This window comes from Sciurus vulgaris, assembly GCF_902686455.1.
Source record: "Sciurus vulgaris genome assembly, chromosome: 10".
Lineage (NCBI taxonomy): Eukaryota > Metazoa > Chordata > Mammalia > Rodentia > Sciuridae > Sciurus > Sciurus vulgaris.
In genome coordinates this window covers 84,701,481-84,722,744 of record NC_136470.1, presented here as the reverse complement: position 1 = coordinate 84,722,744, position 21,264 = coordinate 84,701,481, and the positions used below count along the sequence as shown (strand labels likewise).

General features: G+C 37.7%; 1 protein-coding gene across 20 annotated transcripts in view; it reads left to right on the top strand.

Moving 5' to 3' along the window:
- The window catches only part of LPP (LIM domain containing preferred translocation partner in lipoma), a 655,110-nt gene extending 634,794 nt beyond the window's left edge, over nt 1–20,316 (top strand). For all 20 annotated transcript variants that reach the window (XM_079155229.1, XM_079155218.1, XM_079155217.1 and 17 more), the window contains 3 exons: nt 7,682–7,860; nt 13,101–13,221; nt 16,061–20,316. In XM_079155229.1, coding sequence (XP_079011355.1) covers nt 7,682–7,860; nt 13,101–13,221; nt 16,061–16,189 — 429 coding nt within the window. In that variant the 3' untranslated portion in view covers nt 16,190–20,316. The remainder of the gene's footprint in view (nt 1–7,681; nt 7,861–13,100; nt 13,222–16,060) is intronic.
- The last annotated feature ends 948 nt before the right edge of the window (nt 20,317–21,264 follow it).

Here is a 21,264-nt window from a genome sequence, read left to right as displayed (position 1 = left end):
CCATATATGTGATCTCATTTAATTCTTACAACACTGTGATGTAGATATTTCCTATCTTAGTGAGGAGATGAGAAAACTGAAGTCCAGAAAGTCAAGACTTTCAAACCCAGATCTCCTGAATTCATCATTAGTTCACTTATTGTTTATGATAGATCTTGTGCTGTATTCTCAAGTGAATAAGCCCTAACAAGATTATACCTGGAAGATGTTGTAAAGGCATTTCTCTGACTCGACTTGGCTTGAAAGGAAAGGAATTCTATTCTTTCTTTTTTTCTTTTTTTCCTCTCACAATAGTCTCAATGGAATTCTGTGATCTTTTAATTTGCCCCTGGCATGAAGGTCTGGTGCATAATCATCAAGTCTCACCTCCCTTCATTTTTCAAGGATTATGAGACATTAAAAAAAAAGTGCTTTGGAAGACTTAGCCTACCACCTGGCGTATACATTTTAAGGTAAAATGTCACTCTTTAAACTTTAAGAATAGATAAACTAATGTCCTTCATTTGAGACTTTTTTTCTGAATTACTGAAGTTCAGATTGCAATCCCATCCTTAGGGTTTAAGAAAACAACAGGCATAATTTACTTTGTGAAGAATGTGATTTGTGGCTCATGGCAAAATTGAATAAAATGGCCTAATTGTTCTAATCTTTTTGTCCTATCCTTTGTCCCATCCCACCCCCTTTATGATTTTAGGGCATATTTCTTATTTTTAAAGCTAGTTTATGTAGTCACATAATTATGTGTATTTTTTTCCTGAAGTCTGTGTTAATACTTCTACCTTCATCTTGTCAGTGCTAGTTTGACACAGATGTTCATGTCTGGCAGTGTTGAGTTCCCCTTTACCAATGCTGCCAATACACAGATTTTGTTACAATGTCCTACCTGTGAAAGGAATTTAGTTTCAGTGCAGGATTAGCTATGACTTTGCTGGAGGAAGGTTAGATAATAAAGGCTCTTGTGATAGCCACGTTAATTCCAAAGAATGTTAAAATAAGTTTGTTTCAAGCGCCCACTCAATCTCACCTAGAAAGATTCCTAGAGTCATAAACCACCACCACACTGCCGGCTGCTTCACCATTCTTAAGTCATGCTCTCTTCTATGGGTTACCATCACACATAACACATGCCTATATAATAGCCATTTATTAGGCCCTTTACCTGGAATCAGTTATTTATAGATGTGTCTTCCTCTCCCATTACTTCAGAAACCTCTAAGATCAGGCATGGTGTGTTTGTCTTCTCTTTCTCTGTACCTACCAGGATCTTGAACACTTTGCTCCATTCTCCTGGTTTTCTGCAATGTTAGAATAAGTGGGGAATCAATTAGCTCTGCTCCCAGAGAATCATATGAAAAGTCTGTCAAAAGAATTTTAGGCATTGAATGCAAAAAAGTTATGCTCCAAAAGAAAAGTATTAAGAAATGAAGAAAGGATGGAAAGAAAGAAAAAAAGAAAATTGAAATTCTTTTCCTGAATTTTCAGGTGTTTCATAGCTATCATTATTTTTGTGAGGAAGGGGATATCATAATGTCAAAATAACTTTCCTATTAAGGATTTGAATTTTTTTTTTTTTACATTTTTCTAACTAGTAAACTTAGAAAATCAGTCATAGAGATGGGATGATGTTAAATTTGCTGTTTTTTCATTCTGTTTTGAAACACGTATTAGACACAGATACCATACCAATATAGATTTTGATTAAGATATAGATATAGGTGGAGATCATTTCCAAAGAGCAGAAAATGTTGTTACAAGAAATACACACTTCACAGGGAAATAGAAGTATGGAGGGTGTTGTACTCTAGGCTCACTAGGAGAAACACTGAGATAAAATGATGTCTTCATCTGCAATGGAAACCCAAAAGTACTGCCATCATTTGAGAGGTCTTCTTGATGTTCAGAAAAAAATACAGAATAAATTTATATTCCATAATTAAGTGAGGTAATATAATTATCAGAGTGTAAGTAATTATACTAGCACATCAAGAGAAAGTTGCTGAGTCATAGCCCTATTCTTTCTGTATTAAACCACACTGCCAGTCTATTGGGAATACTGGCACTTGATATGCACTTCCCAGGTTTTTTTGCACCTCCTGGTTCATGTGGAAAATGATGGTATTCATTCAGCACACAGGAGTAAATGAATGAAGCTTTTCCTGATCAAAGGCATCCACATAGGAGTTCTGGAGACCTCTGGCCCCTTCTAACCCTTCTAAATATGCTACCCCTGGAAACCACTTGAATCATACTGTATCTTAGCTTGCCAGCTGGAAATTTGTTTTTTTATGGTTACTCAGAATAATTATATTGTATGTAAAGTACTCATCCAGAGTTTATTACTTCATGATTTAACCAAAATATAGGGAGCATCAATTTTATGCAGCACACTATTGAAGATGCTGGGGATCACATAATGAGTTTTCTATCTCATACTGTAGGCATTCGGGAGACAAACTCAAGACCTTGTATTACCTTCTGTCTTTACTTTGTATGTAACTTGCAAGTGGTATGCCAGAGTGCCTTCTATTTGCAATGTGGGATGTGTCTACTGAAATATAGAATAGATATAGTGTGATCTAACAGTAGTATTCGTCACTGGACAGAGAATTAGGAGACATGTGTTCTAACTCCCAATCTACACCAGGTGTATTTGGTATCTTTGTCTTATTTTCTGAGTCTGGTAGTGAGACGAGAATCATGGTTTTCAAACTGTGCCATGTAAATCCTTCAGGCTGCATCCTTTCGCACTCTTCAGCCAGAAGTGAGTTTCATCTCCTTTAGATGTGCTTCCTTGATAAACTGTTTCTCTAAGCAAAAGATTAAGAAGAAATCATGAAGAGAGTTGAAAATTCCTGGACTAGAACAATCTTAAAGGACTCTTCAAGATCTAATATTTTCAAACTCTCCCTCTTTTTTTTCTCTTTCTTTTTATCCAAAAACCTAAACTTTATCTGAGATGTTACCCCTTATTATCCCAAGATCCTATTTCACAATATTGCTTTTTCACCAAAAAAAAAAAAAAACCCTGAATATAAGATAAACTTTTAGTTTTATAAAATAAAAATTTAGCATATCTAAATGGCAATAATTAATTTATAGTCTTTTGAATCTTCAGATACTATGTTTCCTGATTGAAAATATTCAATATTGGATATATATATATATGCTTATGTAATATATAAATTATAGTAATAGTCCTATTTTCTTTATCATCTTGCTAGTAGTTAATGTTTATGTTGCCTATATGCTTCATTTATATTCATATGATTCTTTCACTTCTTCTGCCTGTGAATTAGGGAAGTTATTTATACAATATCCAAGGATAGAAAAGCTACAACCAGATTGTATCTCTAATTTAAAAGCGGTTGCATTTGGGAGTTTTGTGTACAAGGTTTGTATGTGATCTTCTTTTTTTTTCCTTCAATTTTTTTAATTAACAATTGCATTGCCATCATTTCAGAAAAGTTTATAAGTTTTGCCTTTTAGCAACTCATTTCTTGCTTCTTCTCTGTTACTCTTAAATCATTTCACTTTAACCTTACCTTCACTGGAGTAACTGCCTAAAATATTTTCTATTAAAAAAAATTCCAAACATTACCTATTGCAAAAAGAACAAAATATAAATTCTTTATTCAACTTAGGTAATAAGGCCTCACACAGCTGATTACCATTTCCTTCCTGTGTGCCATGGACTTTGTAGGCTCTGGACAAGGATGGTTACTGTTATGGATGATGTAGTGTGCTACCCAGATGCTTCTTTACAACCAAAATTCTCATGCTCTCAGCTGCTGGCAGCATTGACAGGTGTTCATTCATAGCTGGGTCTCTCGATGATAATTATCCCCAACTGAAGGGAACCACATTACCCAACATCACACTTCCTTGTTGGGAATAGCCTGTATGCTCTAATTAGTAGATGCAGGAATATAAAGGCCCTACCCTCTAGCTCCATTGAAGGACATTTCTTCAGGGCAATCCCAGCTGTCAAGTTCTTTCTTCTCCACCCAGGTACTTCTGTACTTTCTCACAGATATTGATTACAAGGACACTCCTCAATAACTTCTGTGTGCAAATCTCTTTTAGAATCTATTTCCTAGGAAACACAACTTCAGAATGTGGTTTCATGGGGGGAGAGAATCACCATTTGGTTATGGAGGTGTCATAGGAGAAGCACCATAGAATCAATCGTAATTGCAGAAAGTGACTTGTTTTACTTGTAATATAACAGAAAGTGAATCAGAAAAGATTTTTTTATTAGAGGTAACATTTGAGCTTCATGTTTGAGGAATGAGAAGACATTCCCTAGCCAAAGGGAATGAGCTAGTCTTAGCTTATAAAGAATTTTATTTATTAAAAATGTGCCAAACGACTCAATGTGGCAGCTGGAAGGAAGGTGGGGTTCATGAGGGAGAGGAGCAATGGAGGTGCATGCAGGTCCAAGTCACAAAGTACTCTGCTGATTTTGAAGGTCATTAAGCTGGAGTGGCAGATCCATCCTAGCTCCCCATCTATCAAACATGGCACCCTGTTCCACATACAAGATGTGATTTGAATAGGCATACTTAAGAAACATCCTTCTAATTGTTCTATTAAAGTTTTTCCGTTTTCTTCAAAGCTATTTGTATTAACAATTTCACTTTAATCTACTTCAGAAAAGTTTATAAGAAGAGTTTATCTTTTTGTCTGTCTAGAAAACAACCATGTAGATACAAAATTTCTTTTGTGGTGCTAGAAATTCTATTATTATCAATTTCTGAAATTACCAGTGGGAAGGTATTGTAAAGGTAATATAACCCAGGTTTCTAACAGATGACATGCCCTGCAAAACCTCTATTAAGGAATTATACAGTTGTTTCTAGTCCATCCCTAGTAACAGAAACATTTACTTTTCCTGTGTTGTTAATATTGATAAATAATAGTAATAAAATTGCAGAGTTGGAATTGATTATCATTTTACCATTGAGAAAACTAAGATCTAAGAAAAAAAATTTAATACCCAAGAGATCATACAATGCCTGTTGACAAAATCAGGACAATTTATATTTTTCATATACCAACTCTCTTCCTCTGTGGTGCCTCATGAATTTGTCAGACCCTCTGAATTATTGGAAGTCAGAAAATTAGGGTACCACTCCCACCTACAGCTCATGAGCTCCATGACTCACTCAGGTCTAGCCGATCAGCTCTACAGGTGTGTTTGCTCACCTGTGAGATGGCAGCCTGGCCTAGGAAAACTCCTGGCACCTTCCTTCCTGACACTGTGAGAAGAGTCTACCTTTTCTCTTAGAAAAGTTGCCTAAGGGTACTAGTGGGCAGCTGGAGACCAAAAAAGAGAAACAGAGTAAAGAAGGTGGATAATGAAGGTTAGTGTGTCCTCCTCCATTATTTATGAGCCCAATCTGCTACTAAGACTACTGCTTTCCTAGAACTTTCATTTTCTGCAATAGGCAAATTTTAGGCATATTGTAGACTTATTTTGCTTTGTAGCAGAAATGTTCACTTTACCTGCCCTTTGAGCAGAGCTTCCATACACCATAAAGTTTTTCCTTAGAAACCCACTAAACCTTATATATTGCCACTGGTTTTGAGTAAATGAGCTGAATCTTGCAGCCAAGCCTCAATGCAAACAAAAACATTCTCTGGTCAAGCATTTTCTGGTTTGTTCAACTCCATTATAGAGCTAGATTAAAAAAGAAAAAGTTAAAACCCACAGAGAAGCAAAACACAAGCCCTGGGAAGACAATTTCCAGCCACATTAACTCAGATCTCCAGGGTAGAAAAGAAGCAGAACCTCCTTCTCCAGACCATCATCAGCTCCAGATTCTCATCCTATGCTCTTCTGCTATTTTAATTTCACCACTTCAAAATGGGGAAAAAAATAGGTTAATAGTTTCCATGAGTTTAGACTGTGACCAGAGGCATACTAGGCAATTTCAGAAGCTCACACAACCGCAGCTCTGAAGGGAGGATGATGATGGATTTACCAATTCATCTTGGGATAGATCCCAGAGTTGGGAGAGTTAGGGCAGCATTGTGCTGCCAGGGTAGAATGAAACAATATTCCTCATTCATTCTTTCTGCACGTGTTCATCCTGGCTTATCTTAATTCCAGGCAGTTCGAGTCCATGTGCAATATGGGACAGATAAATATTTTTAAAACATAGTCCCTTTCCTTAATGAAAGTACAGTCTAATAGAGGATGTAGACATGTGCACGAATAACATTTTTAAAAGCTCATACAATAAATACTGAAACAAAATGGATAAGGTATGCAGGAAAGGAAGAGAAAGAAGAAATTTATTCCAAGTGGGTCCTTTGGAGGAAAGCCTCTGGCCTGTAACTTGAAAGGTCAAAATGGCAAATTCCAATTCATCTAGACTTTAGCCAGCATGGAAAAGTGTGGAAGTTCCTCATAGGTTTAAACAATAGTGAGTCATCTGGGATGTTATGAGAAGCTGGGTCTGGAAAGAAAGCTTGAACACCATGTAAGGAACCAGCTCCTTGTACATTATGGAGCCATTAACTTTTTGTTTTCAGGAAAAGTGCTTGGTTACTATGATGTTTCAGAAAAGAAGTTGGGAATCATTTTGAAGGCAAAGGAAGACAGTTCAGAGGTCATTGCCATAGGTCTGTTATCAGAACACTAGTTATCTTCATAACAGTCATGTCTTGCCTCACAGTCATTTAAATATTCTCATGGTAAGAGGGTCAGTTCCTCAATTTCCACATCCCATCCAGGTTGGCACATTTCCAATGGGATTCACACCCTCAGTGTATTCCAGATTCCATTGATTCAGTCCAGATAGTTCCATTAGAATAATTTCACACTACATGTGAAATGATTATTTAACGGAAGCGTGGGGATTCTAGGGGAAGATGGAAAATTTACAGTTGATCTTCTGAGTGCTGACTCACTAAATGGGATCTTTTAAGGGTGGTGTGTATTTTTAAAGCTCAGTATATTTTTAAACCTAGATTAATTGAATGTGTTAATTCCCACCCACTACTTTCAACATTTCTAACAAGAGTTCATGAACCCTAAACTTGGAGGTGGTATTTGCCTGGAAGCTTCATTGATTATTGTGAGTGCTAATTTGGGTTTTGTAGCCAGTGTGCATTCTCATTCATCAACAGACCACACTAAAAAGTTAGGGGCCCTGATGCTCCTCCCCAGTCTTTGATAATGAACCAAGTTTTAGAAGTAACAGTAAAGCATTTTGCAAGTGGAGAACCCATGTGTTGTAGTTCAATGATCCAGCTACAACCATGGGCCACATCTAGCCCACCATCTGTTTTTGTAAATAAAGTTTTATTAGAACACAACCATGCTCACTTGTTTAGGTGCTGTCTCTGGTGCCTTTGAGCTACAAAATTGTGTTGTTATGACAAAACCAGAAATATGTAGTTCACAGAAAAGTTTGCTATCACCCTTGCCATAGTGGAAAGGAATAAGGTAGAAGTCAGAAAGCCTGTGTTCTAAATGTGGGTCTGCTGCCCATTACCTGGGTAACCTTAGAAAAGCCACTGATGCATCTAACTGTTTTCTTCTCTCTGTAATAAAGATGTACTCTGCCTTCTTCAGAGTATAATGATAAGCAAGTGAGTTAATGCATTTTTTAAAAACACTCATACAGAGCTCTTCCAGTCCCAGCCTAATGTCACCATTTCTTTCCCTCCTCAGAATACTCTGGAGCAGTGCAACGTGTGTTCCAAGCCCATCATGGAGAGGATTCTCCGTGCCACCGGGAAGGCCTATCATCCTCACTGCTTCACCTGTGTGATGTGCCACCGCAGCCTAGATGGCATCCCGTTCACCGTGGATGCTGGTGGACTCATTCACTGCATTGAGGACTTCCACAAGTAGGCACCCCACTCCCTCCCTCAGCTTGCCAGTCCTCTTGGAATCTGTTAGTACTGCCTGCCATCTGGGCCACAAATTCTTCTCTCTCAGAGCTGTAGACTCTCAGGATTTAGTGAGACCTTAAGGAGCATATTTCCCTACTCGCTCCAATTCAAGAGTGAATATCAGGTAACCCATGCAGTCAGCCAGCCAGGCCTCTGTTTCAAGACTTCTCTGGGGCCTCTCCATGGTAACTTTATGTGACTCTGTTTGCAAAAAAGTAGACTCTGCCACAAAGTATGCATCTTAGAAAGAGGCGGGATCCTGGCCTCAACATATAATATTTGGCATTATATCTCTGAGATATTCAATCGGTCTTTAAAGTAACTCTTGTCCTAAAGCTCTCTCAGTTGTGACAACATCTACAACCCCACCACTCTACAGGTGGGAGGTTATTGTGGCCAGACAGAGGACAGGCATCCCCCTTACTAATGCAAGCCTCTCGCAAACTCAGAGACAACTTCATGCCACTGCCAGCATATTGGTGGCCTTCCATAACCTTTTCCCCCACCCAGCTCTTCTCTTCCTGGGATGTTTTCTAATGAAATTGATCAATGTTGTCTTGTGTGGCATTTTGCGGAGGATTAAAAAGTGGAGCCTCAAGTTCAGGGTCACTAAATCATGGGCCTGGAAAAATAAGTTCCCCTTCCTCGTTTCTCTCATTTGTAGGTCCCTCTTCCCTCAATGATAATTGGGGTATCAGGGAAAATTATACTGTTTAAAATTTTGCTTACATTTAATTGACCAGTTTGTTAGGGGGTTAATTGATCATGTGTGTTTATATGTCTTTGAGGACCATATAAAAGCTATTGGTGCCTTTGGCTGATTGTAGACATGGACTTTTCTGACTTATGCTTGACTCTGAAGATCTGGGCATGGCATTGAGGAGGGTTTGTGAGGCTGTAAGAGAGATAAGCTCACACTGCTTACCACTCTGTGTGTCTGTTCTGTGGCCTGCAAATGTTCAGTCTTGTGGGTTCATTTTCACCACTGTTGATTGTCAACAGCCAGGAGGTACTTTCCACAAGCAGTTTGGGGACCTTTGCCTCATATTTTAAAAATGAGTTTCCCGACCGCTTTCCAAGCAGCAGAGAAAGTGAAAACCTCACCAAAAGATGTGAGGCTGAATGAATTAAAAAAAAAAAAAAAAAAGAACCCAGAGGCAGAAATTCTCAACCTGAATTAGACAAGGAAGGGCTTACTTTTAAAGGGCAGTCACAGCATAAATTGTACTTCACGTTATTGATATTTTTAGCTTGTAATTACACTGAAAAAAAAAAAAAAAACCTGCATCTATTTAAGGGAAGTGAAAAGATACCAATGGGGAGTGTATTTCTGTCACTGTTTCATTCCTTTTTAAACTTACCCTAATCCAAGAAAGACTGATAGATATAATCAGCGCACACATGTTTCTGTTGCTGGGAAAGACTGATGTATTATACCCCTCAATTAAAACAGGAAATCAATTCTGACAAATGTAAGTTTATATCTATGCCATTTATCTTTCATTTCCAGTGGTGGGGAGCATAATTAGAGACTTGGGACTGGTGGCATAAGTGTGTGGGTCTGAAAGCTCCAGAAAAGCAGACTTGATCAGCTAAAGAAAAACTCAAACCACAGCTACCCCCCTCTACACTAGTTTGGTATATTAAAATATAATTTTTTTCTTTAAGTGTTGTCTGAATAATTGCAGGTATGTAAGGGGGCAGAAGGTCTTTTTGATATTTTCCTCATTCACAGGAGGAAAATGAGAGAACATTTTCCACAACACTTTCTTCTGAACCTTGAAAGTATTAGCTCACAAAGCAGCTAGAATTCCAGCACCAGGCTAGCACTGCAAGGCCAAGGAGAGGGTGGACCAAGGGGCATAGCTGCTTCCTTCAGAGAGTTTTTTGTGGGGGGATTATTTTTGATCCTTCTAATGGATCTCCCTTTGTGGACTTTTAGAAAACATACTTCAATTCAATTCAAATTGCACCTACAGAGAACCCTGTGTGTGCCAAGTACCGTGCTAAGTGCTGAAGGAAAGAGTTATGAGGAGAGAAATCGCACAGACATATACAGAGAGAGAGAAGTCCCTGTGGGCCAGGAGCTTGCCAGGGGACGGCAGAGGGGGTGTGCCCACATAACAGTACTTCAGGGCAGAAAGGCAGCACCATGAAACAGATACAGGGAGACAGAAGAGAGGGCGTAGCTTTGGGACCAGCAGGCTTCAGGGAAGCGGGATTAAAGAGTGAATTCAACAGGAAGCAAGGAATTTCCTGACAGGGAATGCAGGGGATGCCTAGTAGCAAGACCTCAAGGAGTATTTCAGAAGCTTGTCACTCAAAGTACAGAATCCTGAGGCCTTGCCAATAGGCTGCTCTCTATACAACCACCTTTGGTCAAAGCTGGTTTATGTCCCCAGCTCTTTGTGCATGACCTCTTTCACAGATGTCAATTCAGATGACTGGTGTGAACTCAGTACCCTGGCAGACCAACTCGACACATACACATACGCTTTCCCATTTCACCTAAATGGCCATTCTTAAAGCCCAAACCCAATTACCATTAACTCTAATTAGAGTTCTCTGATCTCCCCATCTTAGAATTCACATCTTCCTCTCTGTATTAGGACAAATTCCTAAATCTGCACTAGATAGTACCTATCACAGCCTGATTTATAGTGTTTTATATATATATATATGTGTGTGTGTGTGTGTGTATGTGTGTGTGTGTTATACACACACATATGTTAAGTTCAGCACCCACCTTAAATTATTTTTACAATATGAGAGATTATATGTATGTATGCATTCACACACACACACACACACACACACACACACACACATACACATTAATAGTACAAATGCAGGAATATTTCAGGGTGCACTGGAATCCCTTTTTTCCCTATACGTCCCAGTGAGGAAGCCCAGAAAAGCAGATTCACCTGCTCTTTTCAGTGCATTTGAGGCTTCATTTTACTTCCTTTGCTTTCTTAGTAGGAACAGCACCCTGACCCATTTGTTTGTTTAATCAGCATCCACTTGGTGATAGCCAGTGGATGAATATGAGAAGATGGTAATCATTATTGCTCCCTTGACTATAGAGTAGAAGTGATAAAAGTTCTATCTCATAATGTTGCTGTCAATAGAAAGTAATATCAAGTGGATGAAGTATGGAACGGAACCTGGCACATGATAGCACTCAATAAATGTAAATGGCAGCTGTGACCATCAAAAGTGTTCTCATCAAATTTATTTCTATTATTATTATTGTTGTTCATTGAGTGAACTCAGCCTTGAGAGAGACCACCTGAGACTTTGAGCCCTTCTCAAATTGCCAGCCCAGGAACACAATGGAATGTCTCCTCTCTCTTCACTTTATTATTGCCCATCATGGAAATGAGACCAAGTGGTAGAAAAGAATTGTTACTGAGCAAGAAAGAGTTCAGTTTATGTCTTTACAAAGAAAAACTTTGAGGTTGAACATAAAAGCCAAATAACATCTTTTTTTATAGAGAAATAGGGCAGATACTTCATTAAATAGTGTTGAGATTTCTTCTTTTTGTACTAGTCAGAGATGGAGCAAAGTCACATTCTTTGGAACTCCAAGTTGAGTGACCCCCAAAGATGTGTACATAATTTCCACAAGAAATAAATAAATTGGATGAAAAAAAAGTATCCTGGAAGAGTAAGTAATTCTGCTTATGAAGTTGGGGAAATCTTATGGATAACGATAATAAGCAAAACACATTTCTGCCCTCACAGGGTTTATAGTCCCAGTGGTTTTTGGGAAAAGAAATTCTGCAGTTGATATCAGAAGTTTGCTTTTTTTTTCACTACTGATGACCCAGATTCAAAAATAATCAGGTAGTCCAAAGCAATTTTTTTGCCACTGTATAAGCTTCTTACATAAAATACCAATTATAATAACTCTGATTACTACTGCAGTTCTACCATGATCCTTTTAATTTTTCTTTCATAGCAATCAATTGATCTACTGCTTAATTCATATTTATTTAGATTGCAGCCATACAGACGCCTTTTGGGTGCTGCCAGGAAAATTAATATGTACATATAGAGTATAATGTATGTAAAAATGCCTTGACAACCATAAAGTGCTCTGCAAAGTATTAGATTACTATCATTATTTCCTTTTTAAGTCTCACTACAAATAGATAAATTTTAACATCATTAATCTTAAACCCATTACCATGAAGAAATTGAGTTGCACAGTCTCTTTTTCTTTTTAAAAAATCTCTTTAGTTCTTAACCAAGTCCATTTCAAATCATGTCTCATTTCACACCTTATAAATGCCACACCTAATTTCCAGAGGATACAGATGGGTGAGTGGCCTATATTTACAGCCTGTTAATCTGTTATGAGAGGGGAGAATAATGTTAGGGACAATAGGTCATATTAAGAAATGGTAAGAAATTAAGAAATATTGAAATTATTTCACCAACAGCCTCAAAAATATATTCAAATGTATATGTGTGTGTGTTTATTCAAATGTATGTTTATATATGCATAGTCTTTAATTGTGCTAAAATCCTTTAAAGCACAATGAACCGGACAGTTCTTTAGCTTTTCAAACAAAAGGGAATACAGGGAATGCAGATTTGGCCATTTTACATTTGGTGCAATGTGTATTTCAATTCACTATTGAACTGCCATTTTGAAGAGCTCTCTATTTGAGGCTTCTTGTGTTGGTTCTTGGAATTCAAGACCCATTTCCAAGAAAAAGGCTCTAATGAGTGGGAAGGAGGCAAATATACCAACTTCAGAATATTTGTCCAGAGCTTGAAGAATGCATTAAAAGGTCTAGAAACTAAAGTCAAAGCCAAGACTGGGCCTTTTGGGACTGTTTCCTTTCTTTAGCCTAGGACTTGTCAGAAGTCTGCATGTGGGTATATTCCATGCCACATGCTGTGTGGAAAAGAAATGTCCTTCTACCAAAGTGATCCCACACTCACTCCTCTACCTCGGCATATACCACAGTATGTACTGTCCAGAGGGACCTCAACAGTCTAACTCCCTCATTTTACAGTTGAGCAAGCAGACCCAGAGAAGTAGAGTGACTTGCTCAGGTCACAGGAAAAGGAGAGCAAGTATCCTGAATCTGGACTTTCATCTTCTCTTTTTCCTTGTATGTCTTACCTCTTTGTCAGAGTCTGTGCTTAGTATCTAACCAGAATGATCTTTCTGTTTTTAGGAAGTTTGCCCCCCGATGTTCCGTGTGCAAGGAGCCTATCATGCCAGCCCCTGGCCAGGAGGAAACTGTCCGTATTGTGGCTCTGGATCGTGATTTCCACGTGCACTGCTACCGCTGTGAGGTCTGTGGTGGGCACTGCGCACCCTGCCAGTGCGTGGCAGGCTTTGAAGGCCTATCAGAGCTGGATGTTCATAAATGTAGCAATTATTAAATTTGAAAATACTTTGGTGCCTGTGTTAGCAGACTTGGGTTTTAGATCTGATACTGGCATATAATGCAAATGACATTGGCTAAGTCACCTTACCTCTCTCAGTCTCAATTTTTCTACTTATACAAGGGCTCAAATTCATAACTCCCCCAGATATGATTGTGAGACTGAAATACAAACTTGTATATTAAAGGCCATTGTCAATTGCTAATTATTAAATTAGTGAGAAATGGAGTTATTATTATTATTATTATTATTATTATTATTATTATGACTGTTCAACTTTGGCTCTGATGGCTTTGGTTAACTACTTCTATAGGGTAGAGATGCCACTAAATCTGTCACCCACTGAAAAGGATAACAGGTCATTTATTTCAGAGGGGTGGAGCTTCTTGTTCAACGTCATGGAGATTCATTTATTGAACCACAAGCATTGACTGGGCACTAAAGCATTGCTAAGGGTGACAGGTAGTATGGGACTACATAAAGCTGACCTGGCTGAAGTGACAAGAGAAACTTCTCAGAGGAGGTGGGCTGAAGTGTCCAGTAGCCAGTAATAAAGCAATACAGTAATACAGCAAAGTGCAGCAAGTTCTATAATTTGAGTGTTGAAAGGTTACCACATTCAGATAGTGATTTTAAAACATTTCTTATCTTAGTTCTACCCGGACCCCCTTCTTTGCCACAGTTTTCTTATTTACTAGTAGCTCTGCAGATTTCAGAACATAGCACCTTCTTCTATCTGGGAGAGGTAATAATGGACTTCCTTATTCCCACATCCGCATGAGATTAGTCATCTAGTCCAGCTAGGAGATCTCTCGGGACACCAGCTGGCAGGGCTGTGAGGGCCACCCTGGCTCTCTGGGACTGCATTCATTCCATTCACTGCCCGAGCAGAAACTGACCATCTGTTTTCTGCAGTGTGCTTTGTTTTGCCCTTGAGCCCAAGTTGCATGCCTCTCTCCAGCCTTAATATGAGAAAAGATAATAAAAAGCTAACAACCTCTACACAAGGTTTTATGATTGGGGAAGTAAAGAGAATAGCAGTGTCCATCCGTTATCTTTAACGTGGCCTGAATTACGACTGCATAAGAACTGATAGATACTTTAGAGATCACTTTACAGATGGAGATACTGAGGCTCAGAGAAGGGCTTCCCAACATTCCTCCTGTACTTGATGTACATACCAACAGACTTTGACTTTTAAATGTTCTTGGCTTTTGCATTAAGAGTTGCATCAAATGTACCTTCCTCCTCAGAAAAATGGCAGCTGTACAAATTAGATTTGCTTTAAAATTCTGAGAAATTTTTAGAAGCAAAACCATAAAACAGAAAGAACACTGAACTAGAAGAGAGCCAGCCATGGTCCTAGTCCTGCCAGGAACTCTGCCTCACACTGGACAGGTCACTTCCCTCTCCTTCCCCTTCCCAGTGTGTATAGCACAGAGGCTACACCGGCTGCTCTGCCAGTCTCCTTTTGGTTCGAAGATTCTAGGTATCGATGGTTCTGATGCTGTGGTCGACTCTGGGTTCTTTAAGGTATCCAGATGATTGTAGACCATAGCTCATTAGAATCTTAAAAACGTGCCATCCATTAAAAAATCCTTCTCTCTTTTTACTGTGATAAAGAGGTTTTATTTCCTTTATCCGGTTTCCTAAAGGCCTCTTGAACAGCAGTATGTCCACTTGTTCTTTTTGGTAAAGCCCCACTTCCTGCAGAGCATAACTGTGGCTGCTATTGTATTCTGGGCCATGCCCTACTTGAACTTGAATTTCATTATTCATCACATGTAGACATGAGCTGCATTAGCCTCCTTGCCACTGTGGTGTACAGCAGAGGCGAGGTATGCAGCAGCTGTGGCCTGTTAGAGCTTCTCCCAAAGTTAGCAAGGGCATACACCACTAGGTGAACTTCTCTATATTTATTTTCCAAAGAAATTTCCAGATCCTCCAAAGTCAAGGCTAACATTTAACTGCTATATAACACTTTCCAAAGCAAACTCTCAGAGGGTCTGTCAACAGTAACATAATAGTGTGTAGCTCTTTAACTTTTTTCAAAATACATACACAACCATTCCTCACTTTGACCCTACTAGCACCTTGGTAATGTAGAAAATGCAGAAATTATTGTCCTTGTGCAGGGAGCAGGCAGTAATAGGACTGTATTCCAGGCTAGCATCCATTACTCTCTACCCTGCTCTCTGCTTTAGAAAATTCAACAAACTATTGCTCCAGTATTTTATTTTCTTACTACAATTGAATATACAGAAACTGTTGGTGGCCCTTCTGCTTGGCAGGAATCTCACACTTGGCTTTTGCCCAGAATTAGCCAAAAACATCCATGCCTGCAGCTATATATTCCTTTTGAGAGTCTTAAACTGATGAAAAGGGTAAAGATGAATTAAGGCTCTAATTTTATTTAATCTTCTTGTTGTTTGGGGAGCAAACTTCTAGCTGGGAGCTGAAATCCATAGCTCTTCTCTTCTTGTACTTGAATTTCATAGTCAGTGACTTTAAGAAGGTCATTTCACTCCATCTGTATTCATGTTCCCCATCTATAATCCAGATTGATTTTAAGGTACACTGTATTATAAACTGAGGGAAGGGACAGAGTGGGCTAGCATATGTGAGGCTGAAGAGGGAGTGAGTGACCAAGTCTTGGAGGCCTTGAATAGAAATCTTAAGAAATTGGGTTTCCTGAATGTATTTACATTTTCATTTACAGTTTTCCAACTGTCTTCCTTTTCCCTAGGATTGTGGTGGTCTCTTATCTGAAGGAGACAACCAAGGCTGCTACCCCTTGGATGGACACATCCTCTGCAAGACCTGCAACTCTACGCGCATCAGGGTGTTGACCGCCAAGGCGAGCACTGACCTTTAGATTCAGTGGTCTGTTTAGCAGCTTAGTGTATGGCGCTGAGAAGAATGAGACACAAGAAAGAAATAAGAAAAAACTAGGAAAATATTGACAAGGCAATCAAATTATGGGATGGTCTCTGTGCTTCATTTGCTGTTAAATTTTATGTAGAAACACATAGTTTATGAGTTTTGTTTTGTTTTGTTTTTATATTCTTACCAAGTACACATTTCACATTTAATCATGTAGGGCCTCGATGGGCCTTTGTTCCAAGTACTTCAACATTTTTGCACGGATTATGCCCCATCCCATTCACTTCTGCATTCCTGTAACTTTTAATCCCTATGTTTGTCTCACTTTTCATCTGGTTGAATGACTTTTTTTAGTGTGGTATTTGCTGTCACACAGTTTTTCCTGGGTCACTCTGCCAACTCACAGGTGCTTTTAGAAGTCTCCGTCCTATCACTTCCACGTTGCCTGTGACTCTGAAGGTTAGCCATTATTTTGCTATGTTTTGGAAAGTACATTTTTCTGTTCTGCACACCACTCGTGTCCCTTGGAGAAAAAATACACAATATCTATGTTAGGCTATAAACAATTTAAGTTGTAAAATATGTCGATTAAAACAAACCCAAATTTAATTCACAACCATCCAAATTTAAAATCTGCAGCGACCAGTGGTCAAACCTCCTTTGAAAACAGTTATCGACCAATAGCTAATGAATAGGGAAACAGAACCAAGCTTTAGTCCTTTTCTGAAGGAAGTACAGGAAGGACATGCCACACACAGAATTTGGGGGGTACATTTGAAAAGTCCATTATTTTCCCACAATACTACCTTAAGATTTTCCTTTTTCACACTACCTGGACACAATACAGACAAACTTGCATTTGTGGCATTTCCAATATTATCCTGCTTTTCATCTAAGACATTGTGATTTTTTTTCCTAATAGCCAAACACATCACCAAAATTGACATTTTCTCTAGAGAAAGATACCCATAAAAAAATGTTCAGATACCTTCTTTCTCTCTCTCTCTCTCTCTCTCTCTCTTTAAACTCCTAGGTCTAGGTCTTTTTTTTTGTTTTGTTTTGTTTTTTGCCACCAATTGCAAATCAGAACACACAAAAAGTTGTGTGGCTTTATGTAGTTTACATTAAAAAAAAAAAAAAGAGGAAAGCTTGAAAAGATTTTGAAAGCAGAGTTTTATTATTCTCATAATCCTTCTGCAACTCAAATTACATGCTGCAGGAGACATTTTCATATCATCAATGTGACATTTACACCACACTTGCAAAGACAATCACTGAAAAAAATTGTCTTTTTGAGCTAAAAATATGCAGAATCTCTGCCTAGAATCTTTATTCAAACTCTTATTAGCCAGTGAAACATTTGCTTGCCAACTGCAGAAACATATTTATTAAGTTCTAGCATGTTTCATTTAAGGAGAGACACCTAGCTTAGCAATGGCAAGTTGCCAGCTTATATAAACTAATCACATATTTTGGGATGAGATTTCTTAAACTGTTTTTCATATCCCCCTTAAGTATATACTTTTAAATTATGGAATATTTTAAATATACAAGAAGGTATAAATAATAATAATAATATAATGAATCCCTGCATACCCTTCCCTTATTCCACAAATATCTTTTTCATAATCATAAAAGTGAAGGTTTTCTACCTTGAATTTAATTTTTTTTTTTTTAATTTTAACATCTAGAATATTTTGTGCATGTTTTAAATTACAACCCATGCCTCAGGAATTCTCGTTAAATTTGCTTTACTTGAATAGGAATTATCATAAAAGTGATTTTTTTAAATAAGATATTGTTCACCTTGTGGTCACTACAGCTCATCTAAATTAATCTGTGTCTTATTTGCTTTTATCAGTGAATTGTTTTGTGTTAGAACTACCAAAGTTATAAATTGTAAGAGCTTCCTTTGACCACTGTCCTGTTCTTACCTTGCTTCTCTTATCTTGGATCTTATATTTCTCATAATGTGAAATATAATGAGATTCACTTAGGGCCAGCATGTGAGTTTAGGATAAAATGGCACCATGTCTCAGAGTTCCTGTGCTCTAAATTAAAGGCCAGACTGTGCTGATGCCCTTAGCACTGACTATTAGACAATTGCGGTGCTAATATAGCCTACTTAAGTTGATTCATTCACATGTTTACTCTGAAATATTTTGGGGAAATTGTCTTTAGGCCAAAAGCAAAGAGTCCAGTTTATTGAGGGAAAGGTTTTATCTCTGGAAATGCAGTCATATTATTAGAAATTTTGCCAAAAGAGGAGGAATTTATGAAATATTTAAACTATAAAAATGCAATAACGCCCTGCTTGTTACATTTAAGTCCTTATGTAACCAAATGTTTACATGCCGAAAGAAAGTTATGAGACTGTCACAGGCCCACCACTGTGGCACTGCCAGCAGAGATCTGCTTGCTTACGATCTTTATAGTACATTCTTATCACATAACCTCAGAATGTCTTTACCAAAGATTTTTTAAAGTAAATCTCTTTTTAATATAGACTGATACTTTTATAATAAAGAATGTGCACACATACATATACAGAAGTATTTAGATTTAGATTTTTTCTTCTTTCACAATGCCTAATAAGGAAAGGATCCTATCATATTTTATTTTAGGACTTCTTAAATATATGATTTCTATTACTTGTCTTTTTCTATTAATCATTTGGTTTAAACAATGTCAAGTCACTCTTTACTGTTTTAGTTATATGAAATCTTGCCTATTAACAGAGATTTAAAGATCATATTACCTTAATGAGTATACTAATATTGTCTTTTGATGTATTGCATAATATCATTTAAATATATAAGTAATAGAAAAAAATCATAGTCTGTAGGAAAAAGTTTGTAAAATTATACCAGTTTTTAAAAATTATCAAAAGCACTATTTGGTATTTCTGTGTAACACGGACACGTGGAAAAGGAAGAAAATTCCACTACGCCATGGCCTTTATACACCATTTCAAAAAATAAGACATTTGTTTTCATTTTTTGCAATTCTGGGGCTTGAACCCAGGGCTTTGTGCATGCTAGTCAGGCACTCTGCCTCTGACCTTTACCCCAAGACCAAAATAAGATTATTAATTTTTTGGATCCCCAGCCCAAATTGAATTAATGAATAGTCTGTTGGTAAGTAGATCACCTTTAAAACCCAAAAATAAGTCATGTGTTCCAATGTAAGGTCAAGGTTGTGAGATGTGGGGTTTTTTTCCTTATCATTAATGTATTGTAACTGCTGTGATCAAAATTACTTCATGGGGAATATGCTGATTAATGAGGTGGACTTGTCAACACTAACTGTTTCCTGTGAAAGATTCTACAAAGATGTTTATTGTGATGTTTAAAGAATATGAAACTCTATATTAAACAACTATGTTCTATTTGGGTCCAGAGGAAGAAGAGAGTGCTTTTTCAATGAGGATACAGTAGAGAGTTAATAGAATATAGACAGAACTCTGAAAACAGAACTTCTAACCATTTTCCGAGTTAGTAAAAATCCTATTAATGTGAACCAGTCAGGAACAACAGTGTTATTTCTATTTGATATGGTTTGGGCTTCTCTTGTCAAATCTGTGTCGGCTGCCCCTGATCCTTCCATTATCAAGTTTTGAAGGGTGTTGGGAAAATTATGGCAGCTGCTAGGGAGATCAGGGAAACACTGATGTAACCTCACAGCCTCTCACCATTCCTCTTGGCTTGGAAAGGCATTTTTTTTTCATATACATTTCTAGAAATATTGCTATTCTACCTTAGTATTTCACATTTGTAGTTTAAACAAGCGATTGTCCATCTGTTGCCGAGAGCTACAGTACATGTGTGTTATGAATGAAATATGACAGCATATCCCATACCCCTGCTTTAGCCATCTGTAGGAAACCAGCAAACTGAAAAAGATACCTCTGCAAAATGTGCCTCAAGTCCATTTCCTGGGATGGCTCTTTTGGTACACTTTCATGGGAGACAATCCAAAAGCAACCTATAATTGTGCCTTACTTTTAAATAACCTATTTACACTACTACAGATAATGCACGGAAGAGTAAATAATAATAATAATAATAATCTCCAAATCTCAAAGATCTATACTTACCAAAAAAAGTGAAAAAAATTTTTTTTTAAATTCTAAAAAATTTAAAAAGTCTGAACTTTCATCTTAATGTAGTCTAATAGTACTTCTTTTCTCCTTTTAGAAGAACCTCGTGGGTTTCTAAATTTTGAAAATATTCTGACATATTGGATGCTGTTAGTGTTCATGATTTGACTTAATTCTAGTTGTAGTCAAATACTGAAGACAAGAGACTTGAAACTGAGCCTTTCCCACCCATTCAGCATATCCACTTATAAAAATTGACTTAGCTTTGTCTATTGTTTTACTTAATAGTAAACTGAACAAGTTGGGAATCCTGGTCCTGAGAAAATCATGAACGTGGTGCTACAACCATGAACATTTCAGGTGAAGTTAGGTACTGAACAGATGATCAGAAGGGAACTCTTCTCATGAGGCCGGTGTTGGTTTGGCAGAGCTTTGTCAAAACCTTTAAAAGCTAATCTACCCCAACTGCTGTGATTGGTGAGAATTCTTAATCCCTCCCTCCCTCCCTCCCTCCTTCTTCCTTTCTTCTCTCCTTCCCACCTTCCCACCTTCTCTACATTCCTCGCCCCTTCCTTCTTTTCATTCTACCTACTAATGCTGCCCTATTTGAGCTTTTCACAAATGAAGCTTGATATATTCTGATCCTTATGGAATCATGATTAGATTAAGGGAGGAAGGCTACCAGAAAATATATATGTCATCCAGAAAAATCTTCCTTTACAGGGACATACATTTCAGGATTTGTTTATTCATAGAGTGAAATGAGATAATCCTAGGCTTTTAGCTGTATTTTAAGGAATTGTATAAGGGACTCAGGTAACAGAGTCTCAGCAAATTCATTTATGACTGATCTAGTTTTCTCAATCATATGCCAGGTAATCTTTCTAAGTCTAGGTTAAGATAATTGTTTTTAAATCCAAAACATTTTGACCACAAAATAATTATGTTTTTGCTGGTACTATATAATT